A 26,811-nucleotide genomic window follows, 5' to 3' on the forward strand; every position below is an offset into this window, starting at 1 on the left:
ATGATATAAAACTTAATAAAATTCTCATAACATGGGATAACACAAGTGCAATAAACTAGACTAAAAATCCTATACAAGACTCAAGAACTAAATATATCGAGATAAGACATCACTTTATAAGAGATCATGTTCAAATAAAATGATGCTTGATTTATTTGCACTAAAAAATAATTAGCTGACATCTTTTTAGTGTACCCATTAAAAGTAGTTGCTTTCCCTTGGGGTGCTTGTGCTCAATGACTCACTTTGTGGTTCCTGTTGTTGGTCAGTGACATTACTACTAGGCCAAATTGACTTGAGCAAAGGTAGATGGCGGCACGCCATTCCCCTTCTTTATTGGCATTTGAGTAGTTAATTGTGTTCCACGAGGCATGCAAAAATTTATTTCCCTTAGGGATGAGGAAAGTAACAGTGCTCGATGAATGCATGGGCATTTCATTGGTTTCTCATGGGAAAAGATAGAGATTTGATATATGAGCATGGAGAAATATGGGTTATATTGCATCGAACCTTCAACGACTTTCACTACTAGGGTGCCACAACTAGAAGGTAGAATGACAAGAAAAATTAAATTGTAGGAATTTAATAAAAAATAGACAAAACTTGCTAAAAGATAAGCTACTATTAGTATAAAAGAAAATAAAAGTTTCTGATTTTAGTTGCACCAAAAGAGAACTACTATTACAATTTGATATCTATTAATCATTGGGATAGTATCACTTTTCAGTTTTGACTTTTGCCCTTATTGGTTTGTAGCACATGAGCCACCATATTGTTATGCATGATAATTACTATTTCTTTCTCTACTTCTATATTCTAGGTAGTGCTCCCACTCCTTCCATGTTATGTGTTAACTATTGACTAGCCATTCCCCTTGGATTTTTCTCCACTAAGCTTCTAATCCTAGATTGGTAGCTCTCATCCCCTTGGCCGATACTTCGATATCCCCTACCTGCATCCCAGTACTTAGTTTGCACCTTGACAATCTCCTTCGGGATCGGCATGCATCTTCATACTTGGTCTGCCACCTTGGTACTTTGGTCCACACCCTGTTTCTTGGATTGCATCTTGATACTCAGTATGTACCTCTAGTTTACACCTCCGGTACTCCAATCTACACCCTTGTACTTAGTTTGCACCTTGGTACTCGGTCTTTGCAACTTAGTACTCAGTTTGCATATTGGTACTTGTCTATGGGCGACATTCTTATGGAACATCTTAATACTCAACTTGCATAAGATGTTTCTTTTAAAGACCTGCTACTACTTGGTTATACTTGGTAATCTTCCTAGGCCTCCTATTGATCGATTTATGGATTGCAGTCCTTGGTCTAGAGGTGGGGTAAATAAGAGTAAGTGTCGTGCCCCCGAATCGACATTGTAAGTTGAGATCATGACAACTGTTGAATGCTTATAGGAAATATTTCAGACAAGTATGCAATGCATTTCATCACAATATTATAAAACAAATAGTGGAATAATTAATTAATTAATTAAATCTAAAATTTAAATAACTAAGATCCAAACTTTAATATCTTACAGAAGCAATAATATTCATAAGATCTTACATGAAACTCTAGTAAAATCTTGATCTAAAATAAAGGTGTCGAATTCTATCTCTAGCCACTCTTTCGAAACATACCCTCATGCTACCTTAGTTCTCAAGATCTATAAAAATAGTGAGGTATCGAATATGACCTAAACAACTCAGTAAATAATAAACACTTTAACTAGATAAATCAAGCAATTAAATAAATAATAAGTTATAGAAAATAAGCATATAGAATTCATCAGTTTGAAACTAAATCCAGATATATAGTAATATCAAAATATTATGCATGCCAAATTTAATCTTTCTCAAAATTCAATTTTTGTTCATAAATTTATATTCTTTCAAAACAACAATTTCATCTTATTAGCCATGAGCTATGGCCATATTATTTCTATGGCATGATCGTGATACCTTGCATCTTTTTGTGGTGTGCCGCATATTGTCTTGCAGTAAAATTCTTCAAAACTGCATATCTGCTTAAGGTATTGCCACACATCTTCTTGTGGTGTGAGAGTCCAAAACAATCATACAATTTCACATTCAGTTCGACGAAAATATATTTAATCATATGGTATTGAAATCAATCGAACAAGATCAATACTTTTCGATCATGAATCATCATAATATTTTAAAATAAAATATATTTAATAATAAAATATTGTTCATCAAATTCATGCATCATGAATAGTATGGTTCAAAATTTATTAATGCAATAATTTTATAATTTGCTGATACATCTAGAAAAAATGGATCATTACTTACTTTGCAAATGAAATCAATCGATAAATCCAATTAGCTCCATAAATCTCTCTAAGAGCCAGGGATTCAAAAATTATATTTTTATCAGAATTTAGCCTGAAAATAACCCTAATTAGAGAAATTGTGATGGTAATTAGGGTTGACTTGGTGATAGCATTCAATGGCACGGGTCAACTTGTTCCGGTAATCTAATCAATCCAATCACAAAACATGAATCAAATTAGGGTACAAATAACACTAGAGAGATTAGTGATGGTGGAGTCCAGCGGTGCCCGACATCGGCCAAGGGTCGAGGGCAGCATGCTGCTCAACAGCCAAAGGGTTGAGACACCCTTACTATGGTCAATCAAGGTCATTGAGGAGAGGCCCCTTTCTAGGATCCAACAACACCCTAGAGAAATAGGATAAAGAGAGAAACTATGTAGAGAGAGAAACAAAAGAGAGTGGGAAGAGAGAAGAGAGAAAAATGGAGAGAAGAAGAGGGATAAAGGCCATGGGAGAAGAGATAACAAGAGATCCCTTCTAACTTGAAATAGAGAAAAAACTTATAAGGGATGGCTAATCGCAATCTTTCATGATGGGAGGTTTGTCGTCCAGCGATAGCAAAACTGACAGCTGACTCAGCGGTGCTTGAATATGGAGAAAAAATTATGGCTGAAACTGGTTACTGAAAACATCTAAAGAAAGGACAACTTCAATGCCGACCATAGCTAGCGGTCAGCTTGAGATAATCACCGGTACAAGGGCTTGGCGTGGCCATAGAACGGCAGCCAGTGGCGGTCGGCAAAAGAGGCAAAGACCAAAAATAGGGATGGAAAAATAGAGTAAAAAATAGTGGAGGGTTTTCATCAGAATCCGACGATCTCACCATGGGATGTCAACTGATGATGGTTTTCCGACGAAGGGTGAGGTCGGGGAATCAAACAAGAGAGACATTAGGATGGTAGAAACCTACTAATTTTTTGTTGAAATTATGTCTTGATGGATGTCTCGAACAAGGCCGAGGATTCATCTGCTTGGATCGGGCTGCTGACAAGGTCATGAACGGCTACTAGGAGGGCTTGGCAGGGACTTATAACCGATAACCCCCCTTCCCCAATAACATTTGAGGAGGAGGTGGAGTCACCTCTTTCTCCACTTAGGTTTCAAACAGGAATAGAACCCCAATGGGTACCAGTCGAAATTGGGCCTATAAGCCACAAATTTTGCATTGGGCTGGGCCAAAAGGCTGGTGCCGATCCAGGCTGGCCAAATGGACCAGGCCTGGTTCAAAATTAGGTTGGGTATTACAGTAAGGAAGAGAGAGGGCCAGAAGGCAAGCCTGTTTTGTCTCTATGATGGCTGGTGGCTACTGGTTGATCAATGATCATCTGTCATCCTAGCTATGGGAGTGGGAGAAGAACAATTGAGGTGGTAGTGGTGAAGAAGGAATCAAAAAATGTAACATATTCGAGCCCTAACCCCCGTCCCCAAAATCCTGGACCGAATTTTTATGCATCATACGAACCGACTTGTTTTTCCTAAGCTAGAATGGTTCAAACGATTCACTGGTTTAACCATGGTTCATAGGAGTTCACAGGTTTAAGATGGTTTGTGAGCCAGTATGGTTCTAGGGGTCTATCTAGACCGGAAGCCTAACTAGTTGATAATCCTTTCAATTCAAATTGCTAGTCCAATAAGGTTTTTAAAACATCTCTTGCAATACTGGCTGACAGTTCTTTTGGTTCAAATTGCTAGTCCAGTAAGGTTTTTAAAACATTTCTTGCACTGTAGTACAAAACACTTATTATTCATTTCTAATCTCAAAATTTGCGAAGTATTATAAGATCGCAATCCACCCAGCATAGGTAGACTAAATAACGATACAGATGACTCATTCTCTTTCTAGTATACAGCCATTGAGTTTGGATCCTATTTGCTTTAGAGTTGAATTAGAAAGATCCCTCCTTTTTGTGTTTTTTACTTTCTCGTAATTTGCCAGGATGTATTCACATTAGAGCTTTATAAATTGATGTCTTAAGAAAAACAGAAAAAAAAAAAAAAAGAGAAAGAAAGATCCAATAGCTCAATAATCACCATGTGGTGATATGTATATTTGGTATAGGGATAGGGGTTGTATCTTTTGCATGAAAGAAAGATTCACCTTCATTCACAGGAATCTAGCATTGGATCATGTAATAGCCATTTTGAAATTTGTGCAAGCAGATGAATGAAGATCAGAGCGCTTTTAACTCTATGTATGGTGCGATCCAACAATTGGCGTCATGAACCAGCATCAATTCTTTTTTTGTGCGAAAGATACAACCCAAACTCATGACACGGACCAACTCGCGGTTCAGTTTAACCTTGAACTGAAGTGAATCCCAGCAATGGGTTATTTGACAAGTTTATCATGGTTAACCTACCTCTCTGCTTTGACAGGTGTAGATGACCGGCGGTTGAATACCTACGGATGGGCTCCTCTCATCTACCATTCTCATCGCTAGGGTGCGAGATTGATGTTTTTCTTTTTTTTTTTCCCGATAGCAAGAGAAAGTGTTTTTCTTTTTAAGAGATTGTTAGAGCTTAGCATCCGCGTCCTACAAGGCCCATGTACCACTTCTCAGCCCATCTAGTGGTGCCTTTTGCTATTCCGTCGTAACTTTTGATGACCTGGACCGCCCCTCCGTCGCCCTTCCCGTCCCTTCGCGTCGGGGCCCAAATCATCATCACAGCCTCGTGACAGCTACTCCCATAGCACTTCCGCTCTATTCCATTTCATTTTCCTAAAATACGCTCCCTCAGGCCGAGATTTAGCAATCATTGCGACTTCCCTTCCTCCCCCCCCCCCCTCTCTCTCTCTCTGGCTGGCCTCTTGTCTTCCTTCGATGGCTGAGAAATTATTCGGGCGTTGGTCTTGAAATATAATTGTTGCGGGAGAATCTGTTCGAAAACGCAAGCGAGCGATGAAAGGCCTCTCGTCGGCGCCGGGAGATTACGTCCACTTCAAGTCGCAGGTCCCACTCCACAAGATCTCCGTATGAGCTCTCCTCCCTTCCCCTCAAACTTTCTAGTTTAGAATTGGCTGGCTATGAATTTTTGCCCCTGCTATTTAATTTCGTTTAGTAAAAACATCACTTTTGGTCTTCTAACTTCTAATCGATTCGGACCTTAATTTGATAAGTCATACGAGACGCACTCCAAGTTTACCAAGGCATGTAAATAAAAATAGCTTATACAAGATTCGCTCCCCAATTTTTCCAAGGCATGTATATAAAAATGGGTAAACAGGTCTATTGGATTGCTATCATGATTTCGCCTGATACTTGGTTCTTTTTGCTTTCTAAATTAGTGAAATGTTTCGATTGGATTTTAGAGAAAATCGGTTTATTTATTTATTAATTTATTTATGTTTAAATTAAACTCGCTGATTGTAATTCTTGTGTTGTATTTTGCAAGATTGGGTGCTTTTGGGTGTTCCACTCAGAAGTTTGTGAGGGCTATCATCTTGTTTGATCAAATTTTCTTGATTCATATTATTAGTACAGGAGTTGTTGTTATTATAACAACATTAAGAAGCGCCAATATTGTATAATTTGGCATTTTGAGAACAAAATATGATATTTAACAGTTATAGATAACTAAAAACCTGGTTTCATAGTGGGAAGTGAATGATTTCGTCGCTTAGATCGTGTTTGAAGAACTGATGATGCATAGATTGTGGACTCACGTACATGTTGGCTTACTCCAAAAACTGTATACAACGTTTACTCTCAAGACTGAAGCAATATATGGTACTAGATAATATATAGATTACTATAGTATTTATAGATATTAACCATGCCATCACAATAAAACAACTTGCTTCTGCTTATATATATCATGGTATATAATTTCTTTTCTTCCTGTTTTGTTTAGTTACTGTAGTACCTAAATATATATCAAACTTGTACTTGCCTTGCTGAGTCCTGCAAAATATCTTAATGTTCAGATTGGATCTAAACAATGGAGGTACTATGATTTTGGTCCCAAGTCTGTGCCTCCACTCATCTGCATCCCTGGAATTGCAGGAACTGCTGATGTCTACTACAAGCAGATCATGTCCCTGTCCTTGAAGGTACTACTATCAGAAAATGGAAAAGTTTGTTCCATTCAATTCTATTACTTTCTATTTCCATACAACTGCCTTGTAGAGATGCTATCTGTATGGAACTAAAACCTATCAAGGCTTTTTTTGTTTCAACTGTTATCATGATTGCACTATGTATGTAAAATCTAGAACCAGATTTTCAGTGTTTGATAATTCATTTATGTTCTTTTTTCTCCTGCGCTGGTTGGTAATAATATTAGGATTGTTCATAAAATAAATCTGTGTGATATGAAGGGATCTATGAATTGTAGATACAACAAAGAAGACAAACTATAAGGAAATCAGGGTTTCTTAGTGTTTCAACAGAAATCCTTAGTTCCTAGGTCAATCAAGGTATTGTTTGAACAAAGAAGCTTGAATTTAGCTTCTTAATACCTCCAATTTCTCCTTAAAGATTTCAAGTTTTATGCAGAACTGCTGAGCAACACACATTATATAGAATCAATAACATTACTATATATGCCAAAGATGAACTCTTTTATATCTTGGAGAGCAAATTTGTTCAAAAAGGCTTCTCTCCTAGAAATGTATCAGAAACTAATATTTGTTTTTTGTAATATCCCTACAAATAGACACAGATAAGAAAGAATACCTTTTTTCCTCATTTAATCATGTCCGAAAGCCTTTTCATTTCTGTCCAAGTTATAGCTTGAACAAAGATAAGATGATACAAAAAAAATAAGTTGATTGAATCTGCAATTTTGTATGGTTCATGTAATATTCCAAATGCACCTCCCCACTTCATCCAACCAGCTCTACCATTTATCCAATTTAGTGAAGGAGATAGGCAAGGTTCACAATCTCAGTATCGGATACCGTATTGGTACTTTATCGGTTCGGTATAATATGGTATAGCTCTATGCCAAAATAGGTCTCTTACTTATTTCTCAATTTCATCTCGGTACGCCTTGGTACGGACCGTTACTCATCCTGGTACGCCTTGGTACAAGTCAGTACGCCTCGGTACGGAGCTTGTACAGACTTGAACGAGTTTTTTGTACCGGTTTTCTCCTAGTATAGTACGGTACATCCCGTAGCGGGTGGTACGAAGCTGTACGACAAACCTTGGAGATAGAGCTAGTTAGGATGGTGGGCCCAGCTGAGCCACCTCATAGAGCCAGGCAGATAGGGGTATCCAGAAAAAGAAAATAGTTTCTTAGATCAACAAGAAAAGGAACGGAAAGTGAACTATGTTCACTTTGATTCTAAGACTAAGGAGCCCTTGGATGACTAGTTGCTTAGATTATCTCTTGGATCACTAGTTGCTCAGATCTTCTCTCGCATGATTGGTTGCCTAGATCATCTCTCAGATGACTGATTGCGTAGATCATCTCGCGATATGAACGATAATGATAATGATAGTTTGAACAATGATGCATCTGGTGATTAGAAAAGTAGCAATAGACATGGTACATGTGCATACGACTTAGTCCTATTGCATAGTCGGTTCACATGTAAGTCATAGTTCACTCATGCTATACAGGATATGGTTTCCACAACCTAGAGTCCGCGAGAATATGATTGCGTACAAGAGATGGGCCTCTAGAGGTGGTTTAGGACACGAGACTGCTGCTCAAATGACCTAGCACATGGACTAGAGCTCCTGGACGTATCCAGATCCAAATGATATACCGGATTCTATTCCACAGCCAAGTTCTGACCTGCATGAATATCCTTCGCCCAAGGCATTATATTTATGTGGTACTATCCTCCACAGTCTCGTGCAAATTACGGGTTGGATTTCGTTGTCTTGATCTTCCCTTAGATGAGATGGCCATCCCAACATCAGACATCGAATTAGTATCAGGATGGCTATCCAAGAGGCTTAGACTATATGATGCAAGGATGGGTAGATTATCTAGGTTGGAGTTATATCTCAGGCCTAGACGATGACCAAAATCCTGATGTCTACAAGTCACATAGACACTCAATAAGATATTAGCCGTAGGTACATATTTTGTACTTCAAATCGATTTGATATATATATATATATTCTATTATATGTACTTGCATATTCAATAATATTATATTTTCATTCATTAATTGATCATATCATAAGTGACTAATATGGCATGAGAAAGCATCAAAGTAGCATTATAATTGTAATTCAAAAAAGCACAATCCTTGAAATAATCCCTCAAGACAAATATAATAAAAATAAAAAAAAGAAAAATGGCATATCGGTACAGAATTGATATGGTAGAATATCATGCAGTCCAATCGTAACTCAATTGGTACAGAATCAGTACAAAATACCGAGTGCTGATACAATCTAAACCGGTACAGTATCCTACCGATCGTTGATCATTGCGACACCTGGTACTAGTTTGGCTGATCTTGATAACTAGTCTAGTCCGCAGCTCACACCCATCCATCTAGTCATATCATTACAATTCTAGTTTATGTTAGTTGAAAACAAACCATTAGTCTCCATATTACTAGGATAAAACACCACCATTTTCTGTGTACAACACAATCACATTCAAGGTTTCCAAAATATAATTTCCAACCTAAAAGATTTTCATCCCACCAGAACATCTCAATTTATGACTACTCACAAGCATTCACAACGATGACCAAATCATAAGTATTCACAATCATCACCACTCAAAGCATTCACAATCTAAATGAAGATAGAAGCGTTCGCATTCAAGACCAATTCGGAAGTCATTCATAGTCAAGGCCTTTCAATATTATAATATACATGTACATTTCACGAGTTTGTGATATCCATATCGAAAACAAAACATATTTTTACCTTTAACAGGCTGCAATACCCAATCAAGATGTGTCGACCAGTCCACATTACATCTAACACATTTAATTGAATTGATATTAATATTTATTATTATTATATAATTTCATTACTCTCATGAAATTGGAGGACCAACTTGCTTAGAAGTCAATATAATTAGTCACCTTGGAAGCATAAATAATTACTAATTTTTTCCAATTTTTCTAATCTCAATTTTTTTTGTGTTTAAAACAAACCCTAGCCCCAAACAAACCCTAGCCCCAAGGTTTCCCTAATTTAAGTCTATTCCGTGCTATTTACTTAATTAAAGGAATGAGTACCTGGGGGTTTTATCTCAATTAGGGGCTAGTGTGTAAAACCCTATGCTAACCTTCTTGCCTATTTGTTAACTCTCCTTCACAAAATTAAGCCAACAAAATTAGAGAAAAATAATGAATATAGTTAGAGAGGAGTAGAGGGTGCTAATTTGGGATTAAGGGTGGAAGATTACCTTAGAGAAATAGAGAGTTAGAGAGTCAAAGTAGGGGATTTAGGAGGAGGAGGGTAAGGGAAAGGTTGATGGGAAACTAGTGTTGGGAGGGGAAGAGAGAGGGAGATTGGCCAGTGGTGGAATAGGAGTGACAGACGATGATGAGGTGCTGGTGGAGCTCGAGAAGGGAGCCATGAGGCTCATTGCACAGGGGAGAGCAATAGGGGGTGAATCACAAGGGGAGAAAAAGAAGGGCGCAATTCCGGTCAACGTTTTAAATTCCGTGGGATGAGGGTGTCTTGGTTTCTCTATAGAACGAGATGCCCCACTATCCTGCCTCGTCCTCGTCTTGGTGGCAGTCCCGATCGAGTGTCCCCTGTAGGTACCCTCCATTTCTCTTTCCTTCTTCTTTCCTTTTCTTTCTTTTTCTTTCTTCTTTCCTTTCTTCCTTCTCTCCTCCTTTTTTCCCTACCTTCCTTTCTTTCTTTTCTTCTTTCTTTTCTTATCCCTTCCTTTGCTTCTTTCTCTCTTTCCTTTTTCTTCTTCTTTCTATTTCTTTCTTCCTTCCATTCTTTCTTTTTCCTCTCCCTTCCTTTTTCTTCTTTTTTCCTTTCACATTTCCGTTTCATCATCTTTCCTTCCTCTCTTTCTTTCCATTTTTTTACTTCTTTCCTTGCATGGATGGGTTTTGGAGATCTAACCCCATTCTGGTCTTGTTTACTCACAGGAATAGGATAGGATGGCCGAAATGCCCTTGTCCCACTAGGATTTAAAATCTTGATGCCGGCAGATGGCAGTGCATAGTGGCCTAGGTGGGGTTGGCACCAGTGCCGCTAAGGAAGCTCATGGAAGGTGGTTGCAAATGGTGGTGAGATCCAGTAAGGATGGTGAGATCCAATGAGGGCAATGATGGCTTAATCTGGTGAGGAGAGGTGAAGATTGGCTGGATCGAGCAATCGCATGGACTTAAGGGGCAGAGGAAATTGGGGAGGAGAAGAGATTGGGTAAGAAAAGAAAGTGGAACAGGGGGTGGGTTTGGGTGTCCAATTGAGTAGCGAGAATTGAAGAGGGGAGAGGAAGGCTGGCCAAGGTGCAGAAATGGGGAGGTTAAAAGGGGTGTGTGGGAGGCGAAGAGAAGAGAAAGATGAGGAGGGTTTGAGGAGCCAAGATGAAGGGAGGGTAGCCAAGGTCTAAGTGAGGGCTATCAAGCCCTTAGGCTCAGATGAAGACTAGAAAGAACCTTATCTTGCTTATCGCGAAAAACGACGTCTGTTTCAGGAAATCGTTCCAATTCTATAGAGATATGATAAAAAAGAAAGAGGAAAGCGTAAATCAATCCTCCCTTATGTTTAGGAGCGGGATCTGCCCAAGAACAACCTGTGGTGGTACGGAAGGCACCTTGTGCTCCCAGCCCCTTCAAGCTGGGTTTAGGCCAACCTAATTGGGCCGGGTTAATTCATTCATTTCTTCCCAAAAATTTTTCTTAAACCTCTCCTGTGAACCTACTCGTGGTGTCTAAGCACTAATTACATCAATAATTTCCTTGCCTAAAACTAATTATGTAGCTACCAATCTGGCACTTATCCTATTTACATGTACAATTTTTTTCTATCATTTCTTTACTCACTACTATTCCTACTCCATTTCTATTATCAACCTTACCAACATAAATAGTTTATACCATTCCCAATCTTCTTATGTTTACTACCTCTCTATTTAGTTTCTTGTAAGCAAGGAATATTGGTTCTCTTACATATCATCGTATTTATTAGTTCTCTGCTTTTTCGATTTAAAGATCCAATATTTCGAGCAACAAATTTAATTTTCTTCTTTTGTATAGTTATCTTCTTCATATGATGTAATTTCTCTTATTCCCTTACTACTCCATCTGGCCACCACTATACTAGTTTATTACTAGAAGACTTCCTAATCCTCAATAACCCTCACTCATTTGTCACTACAATTGGATTATGTTGTAGTGCATTGCTTATGGACAATGACCTAGCCAACCCTTGCCTTGTTACCCATTATTAGGCCAAGCTGTGGCACGTTAAATATAATATGGGATGCCCTAGTATTTATCATGCATATCAAATTTGGATTTTTTTCATAGTTTTGACATATTTTTACAATCGGCTCTCCGAGATCAACCATCTGCCATTTCATTTGGGCTGGGGATTGATAATGTAGTGTTAACTCTAAGAAATAGGTACTTATTCAAAATCATTTATTTGATTAAATTAATCTTAACTAGGAAACTAGACTCATGATAGAAGAAAGCAAAAAAAATGATATTTGTATCCCTAATCTTGTCATCATGCCTTTGTACCATGTTTGGTGCAAGCAACACATCCAAAAGGTTTTCTCATAGTGGCACCTCAAAATCATATAAATTTATCTAAAAAGGACTCCTAAGTCTTTGATTGAAGTGCCAAATCTTAGGACCTTGAAATAAAAAATTTAATCTTAAATTAGGTTTTAATTTACAGATTCATATAATCCTAATATACTAAGTAGTCACTATATCAGGCTAAAGATGGATTAGATATGGATCGGGTTTTGGTACATCTTTATCCATTTCTATTTAGTCAATATAGATGCAAACATGGAAATCGAATGGATGCTAAAGTTGTTACTTGTATATATTCTAATGCATCCATATTTGTTCTAAATGGATACAAAAACAACTATCAACTTAACTAAGCCTTAATCCCAAACTAGATGGGGTCGGCTATAAAATAGATACAAATACAAGTCAGATATTAGTTAATCCATATTCTTTTTGAAGGAGTCTGGATATTAGTTGACTTAGGTTACAAATCAATTATTTTGACTAAAGATTAATTGCAAGAACTAGTATTTGTGTTGTACATTCATGATAGTTTAGAAAAATAAATGTGTTGAAGTGTAATTATTTGGATATAATTTCAGCATTTATGCATGTTAATATATAAAATTGATTTTAAACTCTAGACATGCAGCAAATCTATAAAAATGGAGGAAAAGCAGATGTAATTTGAATAATAATTTACTTAGATTAATCCTAAACGTAGGCTAAATTTATGCTGAAAGAAAACTAAAAAATAAGGATGATGGATGGGTTTACTTGTTATTGATTTGAACTGCTATTTGTACCACATTTTCCCCTTTGCTCTCTAGTTTGTTCATTTCTTCACATATCCAACACCATTTCTCCCTTCTTCTTGTATACTCTCTTTCCTAGATGCACCATGAGTTTGAAAGGATTAGAAATGTTAATGCATGTCATGCATATTTTGATTATAGTATCATTGTTACTCTTGTTCTTTAAATAATAATAATTGTGTAACTAACACCTATTGGTTTTCGTAAAAATTAACACGTATTTGCGCTCTTAGCCCCCAACCCTCAAAAAAAAAGAAAAGACAACATAAAAGATCTCTATCGAACATTCTATTGTCTATGTATTTGCAAACTAAACAGCTCTTCACTTTGATGCTAGCACATTATTTCCTCTGCTCTTTTCATATAGTGCATTATAAAGTTCACAGTTCACACACTCATGGAAATAATAGTTGTGATATTTATTAACAATGTCTTTTAAATACCGAACTGTCCGATTCGAAGCATATCGAGCCGTACCGGTGGCGGACCTGGACAGTTTTGGCAACCAAAACAAAAAATCAGCAATGTAGAGGAAGAAGAGAAAGGAAAGATAGAAAAAGAGAGAGAGAGCAGGGGAGAGAGGGAGAGGGAGAGGAAGGAAGAAAGAGGGAGGGTGGCGACCGGCCGGCGGAGGGCTGGAGAGCCGCACGGAGGGGTGGAGGAGGGGCTCCGCCAGCCTCTGCTAGCCTTCGCTTGATGTCCGCCACCCTCCTCTCTCTCTCTCCCTCTCTCCTCCTCTCTCTCTTTTCCTCGCTCCCATTCTCCCTCTCTCCACCTCCTCTACTGTGTCGGTACGGGCCTAGCATGGAACAGCGCAGGGGCGTACCGACCCGTGCTACCGGGCAACCTGTCCAGGCCCCGATTCCAGTACATCAATCCTTGGCTAGTATCATGAAGCATTAGTTTTAACTTTTAAGTATGTTCACATCATGAATCTTTTAATGCACTGGTTCGTATACAAGTTATTAGAGCCACTAACATTATCTATTTTACCTCCAAAGATAGGTGCCCATCATACAACTGTTTCTTGTTTCACAAGGCACTTCATGAATCTCCCCTATGTTCATGTAGATAAGTAAAAGGGTGTTGTTGGGCCAAGCATAAAAATATTCTGAATATTGTGTGCTTCTCCTCTGTGGCACTATGCCTACCTAATATTGACCTTAATGAATTTTAGAGACCTTTACAATATGCAATTTGTTTTCTAGAAAATCATTGAATCAATATCTCCATTACACATATCTTTTATTAAAAGAAATGAGCCTTTTCTATTTTATAGCCTTCCATCATAATTGGAACAATGGTGTCCCAATGCACAATTCTCCTACCACTTGGAAGGGGCAAATATATGTAGCGTCATTCTTGCATGCAGAGGGGCTATTGTCATGTTTCAGACCTATAACACCTAGGTCATATGTAGCGCTACCTCTCATCCATCACGATTGATGGTACCAAATTCAGAATTAATAAAGAGAAGAAGAGTTATGCACAAGGTAGCATGCTAGTGGCTCATTGCGTTTTATCCCTATCATCTTGAACTTTTCTTAAGGTTGGCCAATCTTTCTTTGCAATTTCAGTGTAGTGTTGCACCTATAAGTTATTGTAGTTCAGTTATATGCTTTTCTTATTTGACATGTTTAGCAGTTATCATTCATTTCTCGGATGATAATAATTATTTGAAGCATTGGCTATCTTTCTAGTTATTTAATTGTCAGTGACCTTGAAATTGTTTTTCAGGGTTATCGAGTGATTTCTATTGATATACCTCAGGTATGGAATCACCACGAGTGGATTCATGCTTTTGAGAAATTCTTGGATACAATCAATGTTCATCATGTAAGGAAGTTCTATTCTTTCAATTATCATCCTTTATTGCTGAGTTTCAAGCGATTGCCAATTATTTATATGAGATTTTACCATTTGAAATTTAATGTCTTGTATGCTTTATTATGAAGGTTCTTATGTCATTTCCAAAACATTAGGTAGGGTAGTTTATTATGTTTAAAATACTAGAATGTCGCTATGTTATGTGTGCTTACTAACGTAATTTGGATACATCTTATCACACCAAACCTTGCCAATGCTGATTTCAAGCCTGGAAGAAGGGGTAGAGGTTTGATGCTATGTACAACAAAAGCAGTTCAAGCTTGTGCATAGCCTAATGCAGATCAGCCTCTCACTTTTAAATATCATAACTCAATGATTAGCTACATAGCTCAACAAGTATCCAAACATAGCATCAAATTAAAACATAGCTCAACAAGTATCCAAGAGTAATCTAAATGGGTTATTATTGAAACTCAAGTAACTACCAACTATACTTATCGAAGTTGATACACCTTTTAGAATTTCAAAACACTAAAGTACACTTGGAAACACTTGAATGCATTGGAATTCACTTGAAAACACTTGAGCACAGAAAAGTTGAAAACCCTTGGTAGTTGGTACAATTAATTCAACACCAACCAGATAGCAACCAATTATTATACTTGTTGGTGAAGGGTTCACTTATCAGTAGGATCATTAGCTAAGGGTTCGCTAGGACTATTGTACTTTCTGGTCAAGGGTCTATCAATGTGTAGGGTCGGAACAAGGCTGGGCTAGTCAGGTTTCATGAAATGGTCCGATCAAATGATTTTTTTTGGTTTCGAGTTAGGCCTGGGTTAGAAATTTTCTTGCAGAGTCAAGCTCGCAGTCCACTTGAGCCCAAATCGAAGCTCATATAGGCTCAACCCAAATTAAGCTCAAGCAATCCCAATCCGATCCATACAAAATATCTTTTTATGGCACAGTTTTAAATTTCCACTGAAACTAGTTCATTTTAGTTGAAGCGGATTATTTTTGGGTTGAGACCAAACTGAAACTGATGGCAAATTTTGGGTTTCAATTAGCATTAGGAATTTTGATCATTGTTTACTAGAACTCGCCAATTTTGTCCCAATTTTGGTGTTTGTAGCCTTTCTCAACCAAATTGACCAAGACTAGCCATAGATGGTTTTTATATAATATTTTAGTATTTAAAATCATGCTAGGCTCATTTTTTATTTATGAATATAGATTATCAATTTTCATTACTTTTTCTTTTCCTTTTTATTTTTTGTGAGTTAAATTTAATATCTCAAGTAAAGAAGGCTATTATGGGATCCCTATGGAGGTTTCGAAGTGCTTAGGAGACGTGGGGTAGTGGGAGTAACTTAATTGACCAATTTGCTAAATAAGATTTTGAAGGCCAAAAATATGCCCGATGAATGGAGGAAAAGCACCATAATACTGATTTATAAAAATAAAGGTGATATTCTAAATTGTTTTATCGTGGTATTAAATTCATGAGTCGTATTGAGATTGAGGTGAAACACAAAAATCTCAGAGAACCAATTGGGTTTTATGCTAGGAAGGTGGTCTATGGAGGTTATTTTTCTTTTTCGAAGGGTAATGGAAGAATACAAAGAAGAGACAAGGTCTTCATATGGTTTATTGATATAGAGAAACATATGTTGAGTCCCTAAAGATATCTTATGATAGGTGTTAGAAAAAAAAGAATTATGTTACTTATCTTAATGTGATTAAAGACATGTATGATAGAATAATGACTAGTGTGAGAACTACTGCTGGTAATACTAGTGAGTTTCCAATCATAATAGGCTTACACCAAGGATCTTCTCCAAGTCTTTATCTTCCTGTGCTAGTTATGGATGAGCTTACTAGATATTTAGGACGATAATTCTTAGTATATGCTATCCCTGGATGATATAATCTTCGTGGATGAAGTTAGAGTTAATCGTAACTTGGAATCATAGAGGATTGCATTAGAATGTAAAGATTTTAAGTTTAGTAGAACCAAGTTAGAATACATGGAATGTAGTTTTAGTAAAATTAGAAACTGAAATGAAACTGGAGTGAAAATTGAGGATCATAAAGTTCGTAATAGTGATCATTTTTGTGTCTCTGATTGATTGTTCCTAAGGAAGGGAAGATTGAAGAGGATATTATTCATAGCAAGGTCCGCGGAATTGGTACCGAAATCCATACCGATGGGCAGGCAGGACGGTAATGTACAAGTCTATGGCGTACCCATTCCAGTCCATTTCAGATTTTTTATTTTTAATTTTTGAACTAAATTTGGCATATGGTTTGCCAACTTCAATTCAAAATTCTTTTTTTTTTTTATAAGTGGGGACTAGTTCATTCCCTTTCTCAGAGAGAGGGAGAGGGAGGGGCAGAGGGAGAAAAGGAGAGAGGGAGGGTGGGAGGGCTGCCTCAGCAAACCCTAGCCCTAAGCCGAGTGCGTACATCAGAGAGAGAGAGAAAGGGAGGGAGGGAGGAAGGGGAGGGCCGCCTTGGCAAACCCTAAACCGAAGTGTGTGTGAGAGAGGGGAAGGGAAGGACAGGGAGAGGGAGGGACCTACCATTGGTGGGAGGCTAAGGGGGGCATGGTGCTTGCAAGCGGGGAGCTCTCTCTTGTGCTCTCTCGCTTTTTCCCTATCGGTGAGAGGGGGATTCTCTCACGCTCTCTCAATGTTTCTAAGCTGGAGAAGGGAGCGAACATAATATATAGCTCAAACCGTGTTGGTCTTCGACTAATCTGGTTTGGTACAACCTGAACCGGCCGGTTCAACATTTCTTGATCTATAGGTTTAAAAAAGGATGGTTAAATGGGGAAGTATAATTGGGATATTATGCAATTTTAGGATACCTACTAAGTTAAAGAAAAATTTTAAAGGACAGTCATACAACCAGCTATACTTTAGGCTATATAATGTTGGACGATTAGAGAACTACCCATGCAATAGGATGAGTATGGCATAAATAAGAATGTAGAGATAGATATGTGGTAATGCAAGATAGAATAAGAAATAAAGTCATTGTTAGAAGTTAGAGGTATTATCAATTGTGAAGAAGTTGAAGGATGACTTAGATAGTTTGGTACAACATAGGCCAAAGGAGGTATTAGTATGAGGGAGTGATTTGTTACATGTAGAAAGAACGAGAGGCAGAGATATAGTGAAAATCTTATAGGATGAAGTAGTAAGGAAGGACTTAATATCACTACATATTTTATAAAGTGAAGGATTCATGTAGCCGAGCCGACCAGCCTGGAGTTGAGTTGTATGAAAAGAAAAATTGAAAGATACTTATGCTTTAGGGATAGAGGTTTAATATCATCTTGAGATTTTGAGGGTCAACCAGGTGACATAACCACATGAACCCTAGTGCGGTGCACTAAAGATCATGCAAGGCCTAAAATAAACAAATTTTTAATAACTCCAGAAATTTAAATTAACAGATAATAGCCAAATAATCTAACTAAATAAGTCCATTATAATCAAATAATCAAACTTGCTCAATTACAAAATTTTCAAATGTTCTTTGGTATCAAAAAATAAACTAACTAATAACCTTGCCTTACATCTTTGCATTTTAACATTGCATTAGACAGTGAGCTCTGTTCTGTTTAGTTTGCTGCATCTGATATGCATGTCAGCTGGTAAATATTAGCATCAGAACTTGTGTAGTTGGTTTCTCTTCTGGCATTTTGAGTCGTGTCTTTAACACATTCCTATCTTCATTTTGTGCATATTACCATCTCTCACATAAAAGTTAGCATTCATGAGTAGATTGACCAGTCTCAGTTAGCAGGTTCATCTCTATGGAACATCTCTTGGGGGATTTCTTGCACAAATTTTTGCTCAACACCGTCCAAGGCGTGTTAAATCATTGGTCCTCTCAAATACTTTTCTAGAGACACACAAGTTTGCAGCTGCTATGCCATGGTCTCCATTGTAAGTGTTCTTATCTTCTCTGCATGTTCTATAAGGTTTCAAGTACACACATTGTATGACAATTGCAGTATTTGTGCTATAATTATGATCAATAAAGTTATGCTTTGCTCTAGTATGATTATTAGTGACATATCTTATATTGCCAACGACATAAACTTCTATCCCTTGGTTATGATAATTTTCTGTAATGGGAGCTGGTAACTTGAATTTACTTGATCCATTTTTTATTTTGAATTCTAAATTGTTGCATGGAAAGTTCAATTTCATACATGATGTATTGATTGTTAATTTTAGTCAGGTCCATCCTTTCACTTGAAATGCAAATGACTTGAAGTTGAGCCAAGTCTTAGGAGGTCTTGATTCAAGGTCAGTTTTGTGTGGATCCCATGTATCAGGAGGTCATTGTATTGAACAAGTAAAAAATATTTGTAACATGTACTGCAGAAGAGAAATGATAATTACAGTGATTAATGGACCTACTGGTACTTCTAGGACTTATTTAATATTATAATGGTACTTCTTGGACTTATTCTTCTGGGAGTAATATGATTAAATGCTTTCAGTAATGTCTGCCAAACCAGTACTGAAACCCATACCGATTGGCGGCCGGGTCGATATGGTATCGGTTCGGTACCGTACTAACACATAGAACCGGCACACCTTTTTAAAAAAAAAAATTCAAGTTTTAATCAATTTTTTCAACTTTATTAATAATTTTAAGTACAATTTGATGTTTTTTGATTTTTTTTTATGTTTTTATAATTCCGATGTAACCTAAATGATGCATCTTGTTGTTTTAAAGTGATGAAACCCAAGATATTCCTAGGGCGAGTATAGATATTATTGAGTTTTCCATCTGATTGTCTTTTCTTTTTTAATGTTGCAGAGTTAGTTGGACTCCTTCATTTTTGCTGAAGAGACACATCTTAACAGGAATCCATGATGGTCCACACGAACCATTTATAGCTGATTCTGTGGACTTTGTTGTTGGCCAGGTATGCATAGATAGAATTTGTTGCTGATATGTTGTTGAATAGGTTATCATATTTTCTCCTTTTCTCCCACTGATGACATCAATAAATTCTTGGTGCTCTGCCTTGTTAAAGCTGACTTTCAAGTCATATAATCTTTTTTTCCTAGGCATGCTCACCTTGTGTCCTTGTCATTATGATACTCTCACAATCTTGTATATCGACTAAGGCTACAAAAGCATTACAACATGCTATTTGAAGTTCTACTTTATCTAGTTGAGCATAGAATATATTGATGCTTGACATGGATTCATTTGATCATTGAATTGCATTAGTTGAATTTGGTTCACACTCTACTCTTTCCAAGTTGCTGACCACACACATATGTTTGTGTTTCCATCTGTTGGATGTGTTTGTGTCCATGTGTCACATGAGTTCTTGGTTTTTGGTGTGAGACATAGGGATTCACCCTTTATTTTGGCGGCCCGCCCGGGGGGGGGGGGGGGGGGGGGGGGGGGGGGGGGGGGGGGTTGGTGGGGTGTGCTTAACTACATGTTTCTCAAGTAGTAATGTCATTCTAGTAGTTTATGACATCAAATATGGATGGAAACTGTGGTATCATCCATACCAAACCATACTGCTGCATCGTTACATCTGCCAAATTATTCTCTCTGATACACCTACTTACGATGTAATGTAATTCTTTCTTTTATTTTTCTTACTTTGGTTTTTCAATTTCCTAAGAATTAATGTCATTTTAAATTGGATGCATTAGAGATTCAAGATCAATATTTATACATGGAATCGATGGCTAGAAATCAAGCTGACCCATTTTTTCTTTATTTGTGAAAACATTTTTCTGGAAAAATAATTAAATAATATTTTACTTGCTGTAAAATTGAATCTAGTAATTATAATCGAAGAAGGTATACTATAATAGATGCTAGAATCATAGGCCTATATGTTTCTGAGAGACAACACCGCAAGGGCATGGATGCTGTGAGGTGTAAGCTTGAAGGAATTAAATGAGAAAGAGGTAGTGTCTCAATAGAGATACATGGTTGGAAGACCTGTCTTATCTATTCTCAAGCAGTGCGTTACAAGATAGTCTAGATTGTGTCACATGCTTGTGAGTTTAAACTCATTTATATGTTTTATGGGTGAAAAATTTGCTACTCCTAATCTTGGATACATGGTGCATTCTTTCTTTTCATCATTTTCCCACTGTGCTTTAAATCCTAACTAGTGCTGAGCAAGGTCGGCGGAATCGTCCCGAACCGCCCAGTTCGAAGGCTGGCGCTGGTGCAGATGGTGGAGGCCGCAGCCGGATCCCTGTTCCGCCGGCCTCCCTCTCTCTCCCTCCCTCTCCAGCTCTCTCTCTCTCTTCCTCTCTCTCTCACGGTCTCCTGTGTTGGTATAGGCCCAATCCGGCAAGGCCCATACCGACTCATGCTGCCGGGCAACCAGTACGGTGACTGGTACCGGCACAACAGACTCTGGTGCTAAGAATGTTTTCTTGTCTCTTTCTCTCTACTTACTAGTCAAACCCTTTCTGGCAAGAACCTTCGTATTTGTCCATGAAACTGAGGGTAGTAAAGTACTAGATGGTGTAGTAGTAGTGCTGAAGGCTAGCTTTATTTATTCTAGGGCCACAGGAGTTTGTATCATGGAAGATGCTAGATGTGCTGCAGCACCAGAGTCTCATGTGCTGCCTCTTGCAACTCTATATATAGGACAATAACAAGCTTGAATTGATCTGTGTTTGAACTTTAATAATTCCTGTAGTAATTTAAATTTTATTACATATTTGTGAGCTCTTAATTTAAGTCTTGCATGCATTGGAAGTTGCAATGCTTGTTTTTTCCTTTTTCCTGAATATAATTTAAAGGTCTATTAAAAACAAATGTTATTTTCCTTCTATCATAACATTAGCGATATTTTGAAATTTTCAGGTTGAGAAATTGTCGAGAGAGGACATTTCATCAAGGTTATCATTGAATGTGAATGTCACGTCAGTTGGTCCTCTCTTACTACCAGATTCCCTTATCACTATAATGGATGTGAGTCATCCATATTTGCAATCTTTAATAAATTCTTGCCTCTTATCATGAGTTATTTCTTATATCATGTTTGCAAAGAAATCTATGAAAAATGGCTTTGAGAATTTATTTTTCCATGTGTATGATTTAATGTTTCCATTGATAGTTTAACATTCTGTCAGAAGGGAGGCTTTCTAGAGCAACCTTTGCATGTATCTCCATCATACCCACATACACCTTCACTAAATTTTGTTAAGAAGCCCTACCTTTCACATATGCATATGCATATGGATGGTAAGTTTCTCTTTTAGCAAGTCGACGAAAATGAAGAAACATGATAAGATGACTAGCATAATGTTGGATAGGAGTGAGAAGATTTCTTGCTGAGATAGCCAGCATAATAACAAAGGACCTTAGCTACTGAGGAAGGTTTATGGTTAAATAAATCAGACTTAGGATGGGAAATGAATTTTGGAAAGAGGGAAAAAATCCTCAAGGTATGAGCATTTTTGCACATAGTGATCTTCATTAGGATGAGCAAAGGGAAGAGGAACATGAGGATTGTTCTATATTTATTTTTTTTTGTGTGTGTGTTGTTTGGGGGGGGGGGGGGGGGGGGGAGTGGGGGCAGGGGGATTTGTTTAGAATTTTTCTGACAGTAGTTGTTTCTGCTGTTATTCTTACTGCTACATGTTATTTTCAGTTATAGAGTCTAATAGAACTTAAGGGTTCAATTGTTAGGTGACAAGAGATAAGTCATGAACATTTGGATTTGTAATTTTCTGCATTTTGAAATTGTTGTGAAGGTATTTCCAAAAAGTGTTAAGGGGCCAGATAAGTTGCTTAAGGAATAAGTTATATGATTTGGGTATTTTTTGGGAACAGAATATACTACTGTATTTTATTCTCATTCCTTTTTACCTTTTCGTAGATTTATTAGTCTTCTACATTGTTTGAAATAGAACAAATACCTTCCCAAATATGCATAGAATAGCGGTCATTAATTGCTCATGAGGCTTTGATACAAGGCATATTGCATTTTATTTGGGTTTATAAGAAAAACTGCAGCAACTTAGTCAACTTTTATCATTCTTCTCCATAGATGGTGCCATTACAACTTTATATTCTCTCTCTACCTAATCTCTCTCTTGGACACAAATACAGGCACAGAGTGAGAGGAGAGAAGGAGAGGGAGCCTGCTTTAGAATCAAATTTCATTGCGAAAATGGTTGATTTAAAAAAAAATAGTGTGACACCATTCAATGTCAAAGTTAACTAATTCAACACTGGAGGCTTGTTTTAAGTTATCAAGTTTTTGAAAGAACAGTAGACCATGTTAGATCAGTTAAAGAAGATGAATAATGGTTTGAGGATCACTAATGATAGCAATGTTGAAAGGGCAACCATTTAATATGGTGGAACAAAGTTTTGAGAAAGCTGATCCAATTAAATAAAGATCAGTTAATGTGATCCGACCTCTATTAATCTGCCAGAGAAGCAGGAAAATTTAAAAATGATGATCAAGGATCATGAGGTCCCCATGGTCTAAATTGATGAGATTATTGAAGAAAGCGACTACAAACTTAATTGTAGTCAAGGTATGCGGTACCGACTGTACCGACGTACCGGTGGGCATCGATACCGGTACGGTACCGAACCAAACCGAGCCGAATCGGTACGGTACCGATGGGGCTAAAAGCCAAAAAAATTTGGAGCCGGTATGGACTGGTCGGTTCAGGCCGGTACCGGTTCGGTACGGGCCGATACGAATCGGTACGGGCCGATACTAATCGGTACGGGCCGGAACGCATCGGTACCGATCGGTACGGTTCGGTACCGAAATATGTAGCTGTACCGTACCGGTACCGGTATGTACCGGCCGGTACCGGCCCGTACCGGCCCGTACCGACCGGTACGGCAGACCATGATTGTAGTAGCTGTAGGATCACCATTCACTATATTGTCCCAGCTATTCCATGATCGTTTTAATTATTATGAGTTGGCTCTAACTTCGTGGTAGCGCACCCTAATCAATGATCACGATCAACTACTTTTAATTATTTAAAGAGACAACATTAATCTCCATTATAAGAGTTGATATGTGAAGATAACATTTGCTGACATGACCTTTGGGCAAGATGCAGTCAGTGACAATAAGTTGATGTAAAATAGAAGCTAGTCTCAGAAACTGCATTAGTTTTGGTTTTATCATACTAGATGAGTTTTGGTTTTTCATGTGACTGATTTTTATCCTACTCTTAACAATTCGTTTCTGAAAAACTAAAAGAGGCTCAGAAAAATATGTTGAATTTAAAAAAACGTAAAGAAATTGAGATAAGAAATAATTGCAAATTTATTTTAGAGTATTTAATACTTTTGGAATGGATCTAGATGAAATCGAAGAAGAAGAAAGAGATTCAAGAAGACAGAGAGAAGGAAAAGCACAGCAAACACAAATTTACATGGTTTGGCTACAAGCATACATCCACAGGCAAGGATGAAGTAGAGATTCCACTATAATCAAAAGGGGGAAGCATAGAGCTACCTCTCAGCAAATCCTAATCCCATTACACCCAGTTTCACCTGCCTTACCAAAACGAGGCAAAAGAAGATAGATATCAAAAATCCTAAGCCCTTCGCTACCACCACTGACCTCACAAAATGTGCTCAATCAGTTTTCTTCTCAAATTTGTCAAACTGAATCATTGGGCGGGTGGATCAAGGAAACTGTTTGAGGCATTCTTTTTTGAGGGGATATACCACTTTTGGCCTTGGATGTACCATTTGGAGTTTGATATGTTTTCCAGTTCGTCTTGGTTGCTGCCAATTGGACATGACAATGGATATATTGATGAAATTTGAGCTTGGGGATACCCAAGTTTATGATATATTTAATATGCTAAACTTGGAATATTAAAATGGTTTCAAATCTTCTCAAAATTTACAAGGTTAAAGTTTAATCTAGAGAAAATGATTTCCCAACTTTTCAAATATGAGAAGTTATGAAAAATTATCATCAACAACCTATATGTACAATATATTTGGCCACAAATATATTCTGTCCTGCAACCCTAAAATGGTCTCCAGTTTTGGATTGGTTCCCCTTAAAATTGTAACTTTTGTGTTTCATAATTTCTTGTGAAACTTCAATCATGGATAGTGCATCAAGTCGGAATTTTATGAGCTTTTCTTATTGACGCTTTAATGATGAACTAAAAGCCATTCTCAACTATGTCATTTAAATATTACATCTTGATTCTTGCAGACAAACGACTATTGTGCTGTTCCGCAAGAACTGAAAGATCAAGTGAGTGAAAGATACCCTGGAGCAAGGCGAGCAGTATTAAAGACTGGCGGTGATTTTCCATTTCTTTCTCGCCCGGATGAAGTTAACTTATACCTTCAGGTACTTTAGCACCCTGCATTTTTTTATTTCATCTTGCACATTTATTTTGGCTTGCTGTCTGCTCATGACCAAAATCTCACAGCTTCATCTGAGACGCGTAGGAGTCGAAGCAAAACCAGATCTCCTGCAAGGCATTTCAAGAGACGGTAGTTCCGGGGGTTCTAGTGATGAGAAAAAAGGTGGAGGGAACTTGGATAAGCCCCCAGAAGACCATGGTAGCCCTGGGGCACATGATGGTGGTGGTCATCAGCCTCAAGCTTCGGGATCTGAAGTCCATGGTTTGGATGATCAGATCTTGACTAATAGAGAGATTACCAGCATGACCCTTGGGACTTTGTCCTTTCTCATGCAAGCACCATATATCCCATATCTACTGCAATTCTTCATGGGTGCATTATACATTACTTGGAAACGGTTGCCGAACATTCAGAATTTGCGTAAAATATGAAAGTCATTTGCTGAATGTTACTGTTCTCCAGCTCCTGTGAAAAATATACCATCTCGTTAGGGTGGTTGGAATGTTATTCTTCCAGAATGGCTTAACATATAGGCTCCCTTTTGTCCTTTCCATTTGCCTTTGGAGATTACCTTGGTCGTTGATGCCATGAGTGCATGAATTGCTCATTTCTCTTATCTAGGAAAACCACTTATATTATGAAATATTAATTTCTTTTTTTTCTTGTATTCAATTTTGTAAAAGAGCTACTTGATGAGAATCCTGTAGTGGGGGTGTTGAATGTATGATTATGTTATGATCATCAACTCTGGACATGTAGCAATGTGCGCAAATTACAGCCAAAGTCCAAGGACTACGACAGTTATGTGGACATTAATGGCCTATTTGACAAATGCAAAAGGATTGGGCTGGATTTTTTACAGGATCATGGACCAGAGTTTATTGAAGGTCTGTATCACCCCAATCCTTTTCCGTCCAAATCCTATGGGAGAAAAAAAAAAAAAAGGATCTCCATAATTTTTTTTTTTTAATTCTGCAGTTCAACAAACTCGTACCGGATTTAGGCCAAAACTATGATGCATAGGTCGTTAGAAAAAATAGCTAGGCTGGCTAACAGGTTCGATTTTTATAAGAAATTCAGCTACTGAATTTTCCAAATAGGCTCTAGTAGAGAACTGTTGTTATAAAGTATTGTGATATTAAGATGATTGATAATCAGATATTTCAAATAATCTTGCTACAGACTTTTGTAAAACTGCATGAAATGTTAATGCACATCCAGTAGCTTCAATGAAGGATGGTAGGTGAAATCTTTTCTTCTTTTTTTTTTTTTTTAGGATGCTTTATACAGTACGTATACGAATACATCCAATAAAGTCAAAATACAACAGCTCGCGGAGTGCCAATAGCAACTCCCCTCTCCGAACCAAAGGGTATACCCTGAGTGGTAGGCCGTGTAGGCAGCCACTTAGTCAGCCGCCCTGTTGGCGTCTTTGAATATATGCTTGATCTGAAGGGCTCCTCCATCTCTCATCATCATCCCTATGTCTCAGATCAGGAGGTGGTTTGTGCTCTCACCCCTCGACCCTCTCCGAATCCATCCGATAACTATGGCTGAGTTGCCCTCCAAAATGATCGATCGGGCCTGCAGCACCACCCGCGCGTGTCAAAGGCCCGCCTAGGCTGCTCACAACTCTGCCTCTGGAACCGACGTGTCAAACAGCTGGCAGCTGCCTGCCGCCACCACCCTGGAATGCGGGTCCTGTATCACAAAGCATGCACCGCCCCGCATACCACCATCCAGCACCGACCCATCGAAGTTGACCTTGAGGAAGCTCGGGGGTGGGGACTC

General features: G+C 37.9%; 1 protein-coding gene across 6 annotated transcripts; it reads left to right on the plus strand.

Moving 5' to 3' along the window:
- Positions 1–5,031: 5,031 nt before the first annotated feature.
- On the plus strand, positions 5,032–25,765 carry LOC103710545 (maspardin). Of its 6 annotated transcripts, none has more exons than XM_039120606.1 (8): positions 5,032–5,327; positions 6,281–6,406; positions 14,545–14,643; positions 18,445–18,587; positions 19,474–19,582; positions 21,511–21,618; positions 24,863–25,003; positions 25,105–25,765. In XM_039120606.1, exons 1-8 carry the CDS (start codon positions 5,256–5,258, stop codon positions 25,300–25,302), a joined length of 996 nt encoding a protein of 331 aa, XP_038976534.1. In that variant the 5' UTR covers positions 5,032–5,255; the 3' UTR covers positions 25,303–25,765. The 6 variants fall into 6 exon arrangements, with proteins under 6 accessions (XP_038976534.1, XP_017699133.2, XP_026661790.2 ...); XM_017843644.3 differs by having other exon boundaries at positions 5,051–5,327; positions 14,578–14,643; positions 25,086–25,765; XM_026805989.2 differs by having other exon boundaries at positions 5,052–5,327; positions 14,545–14,577; positions 25,086–25,765.
- The last annotated feature ends 1,046 nt before the right edge of the window (positions 25,766–26,811 follow it).

The sequence above is a fragment of the Phoenix dactylifera genome, unplaced genomic scaffold, assembly GCF_009389715.1.
Source record: "Phoenix dactylifera cultivar Barhee BC4 unplaced genomic scaffold, palm_55x_up_171113_PBpolish2nd_filt_p 000840F, whole genome shotgun sequence".
NCBI lineage: Eukaryota > Viridiplantae > Streptophyta > Magnoliopsida > Arecales > Arecaceae > Phoenix > Phoenix dactylifera.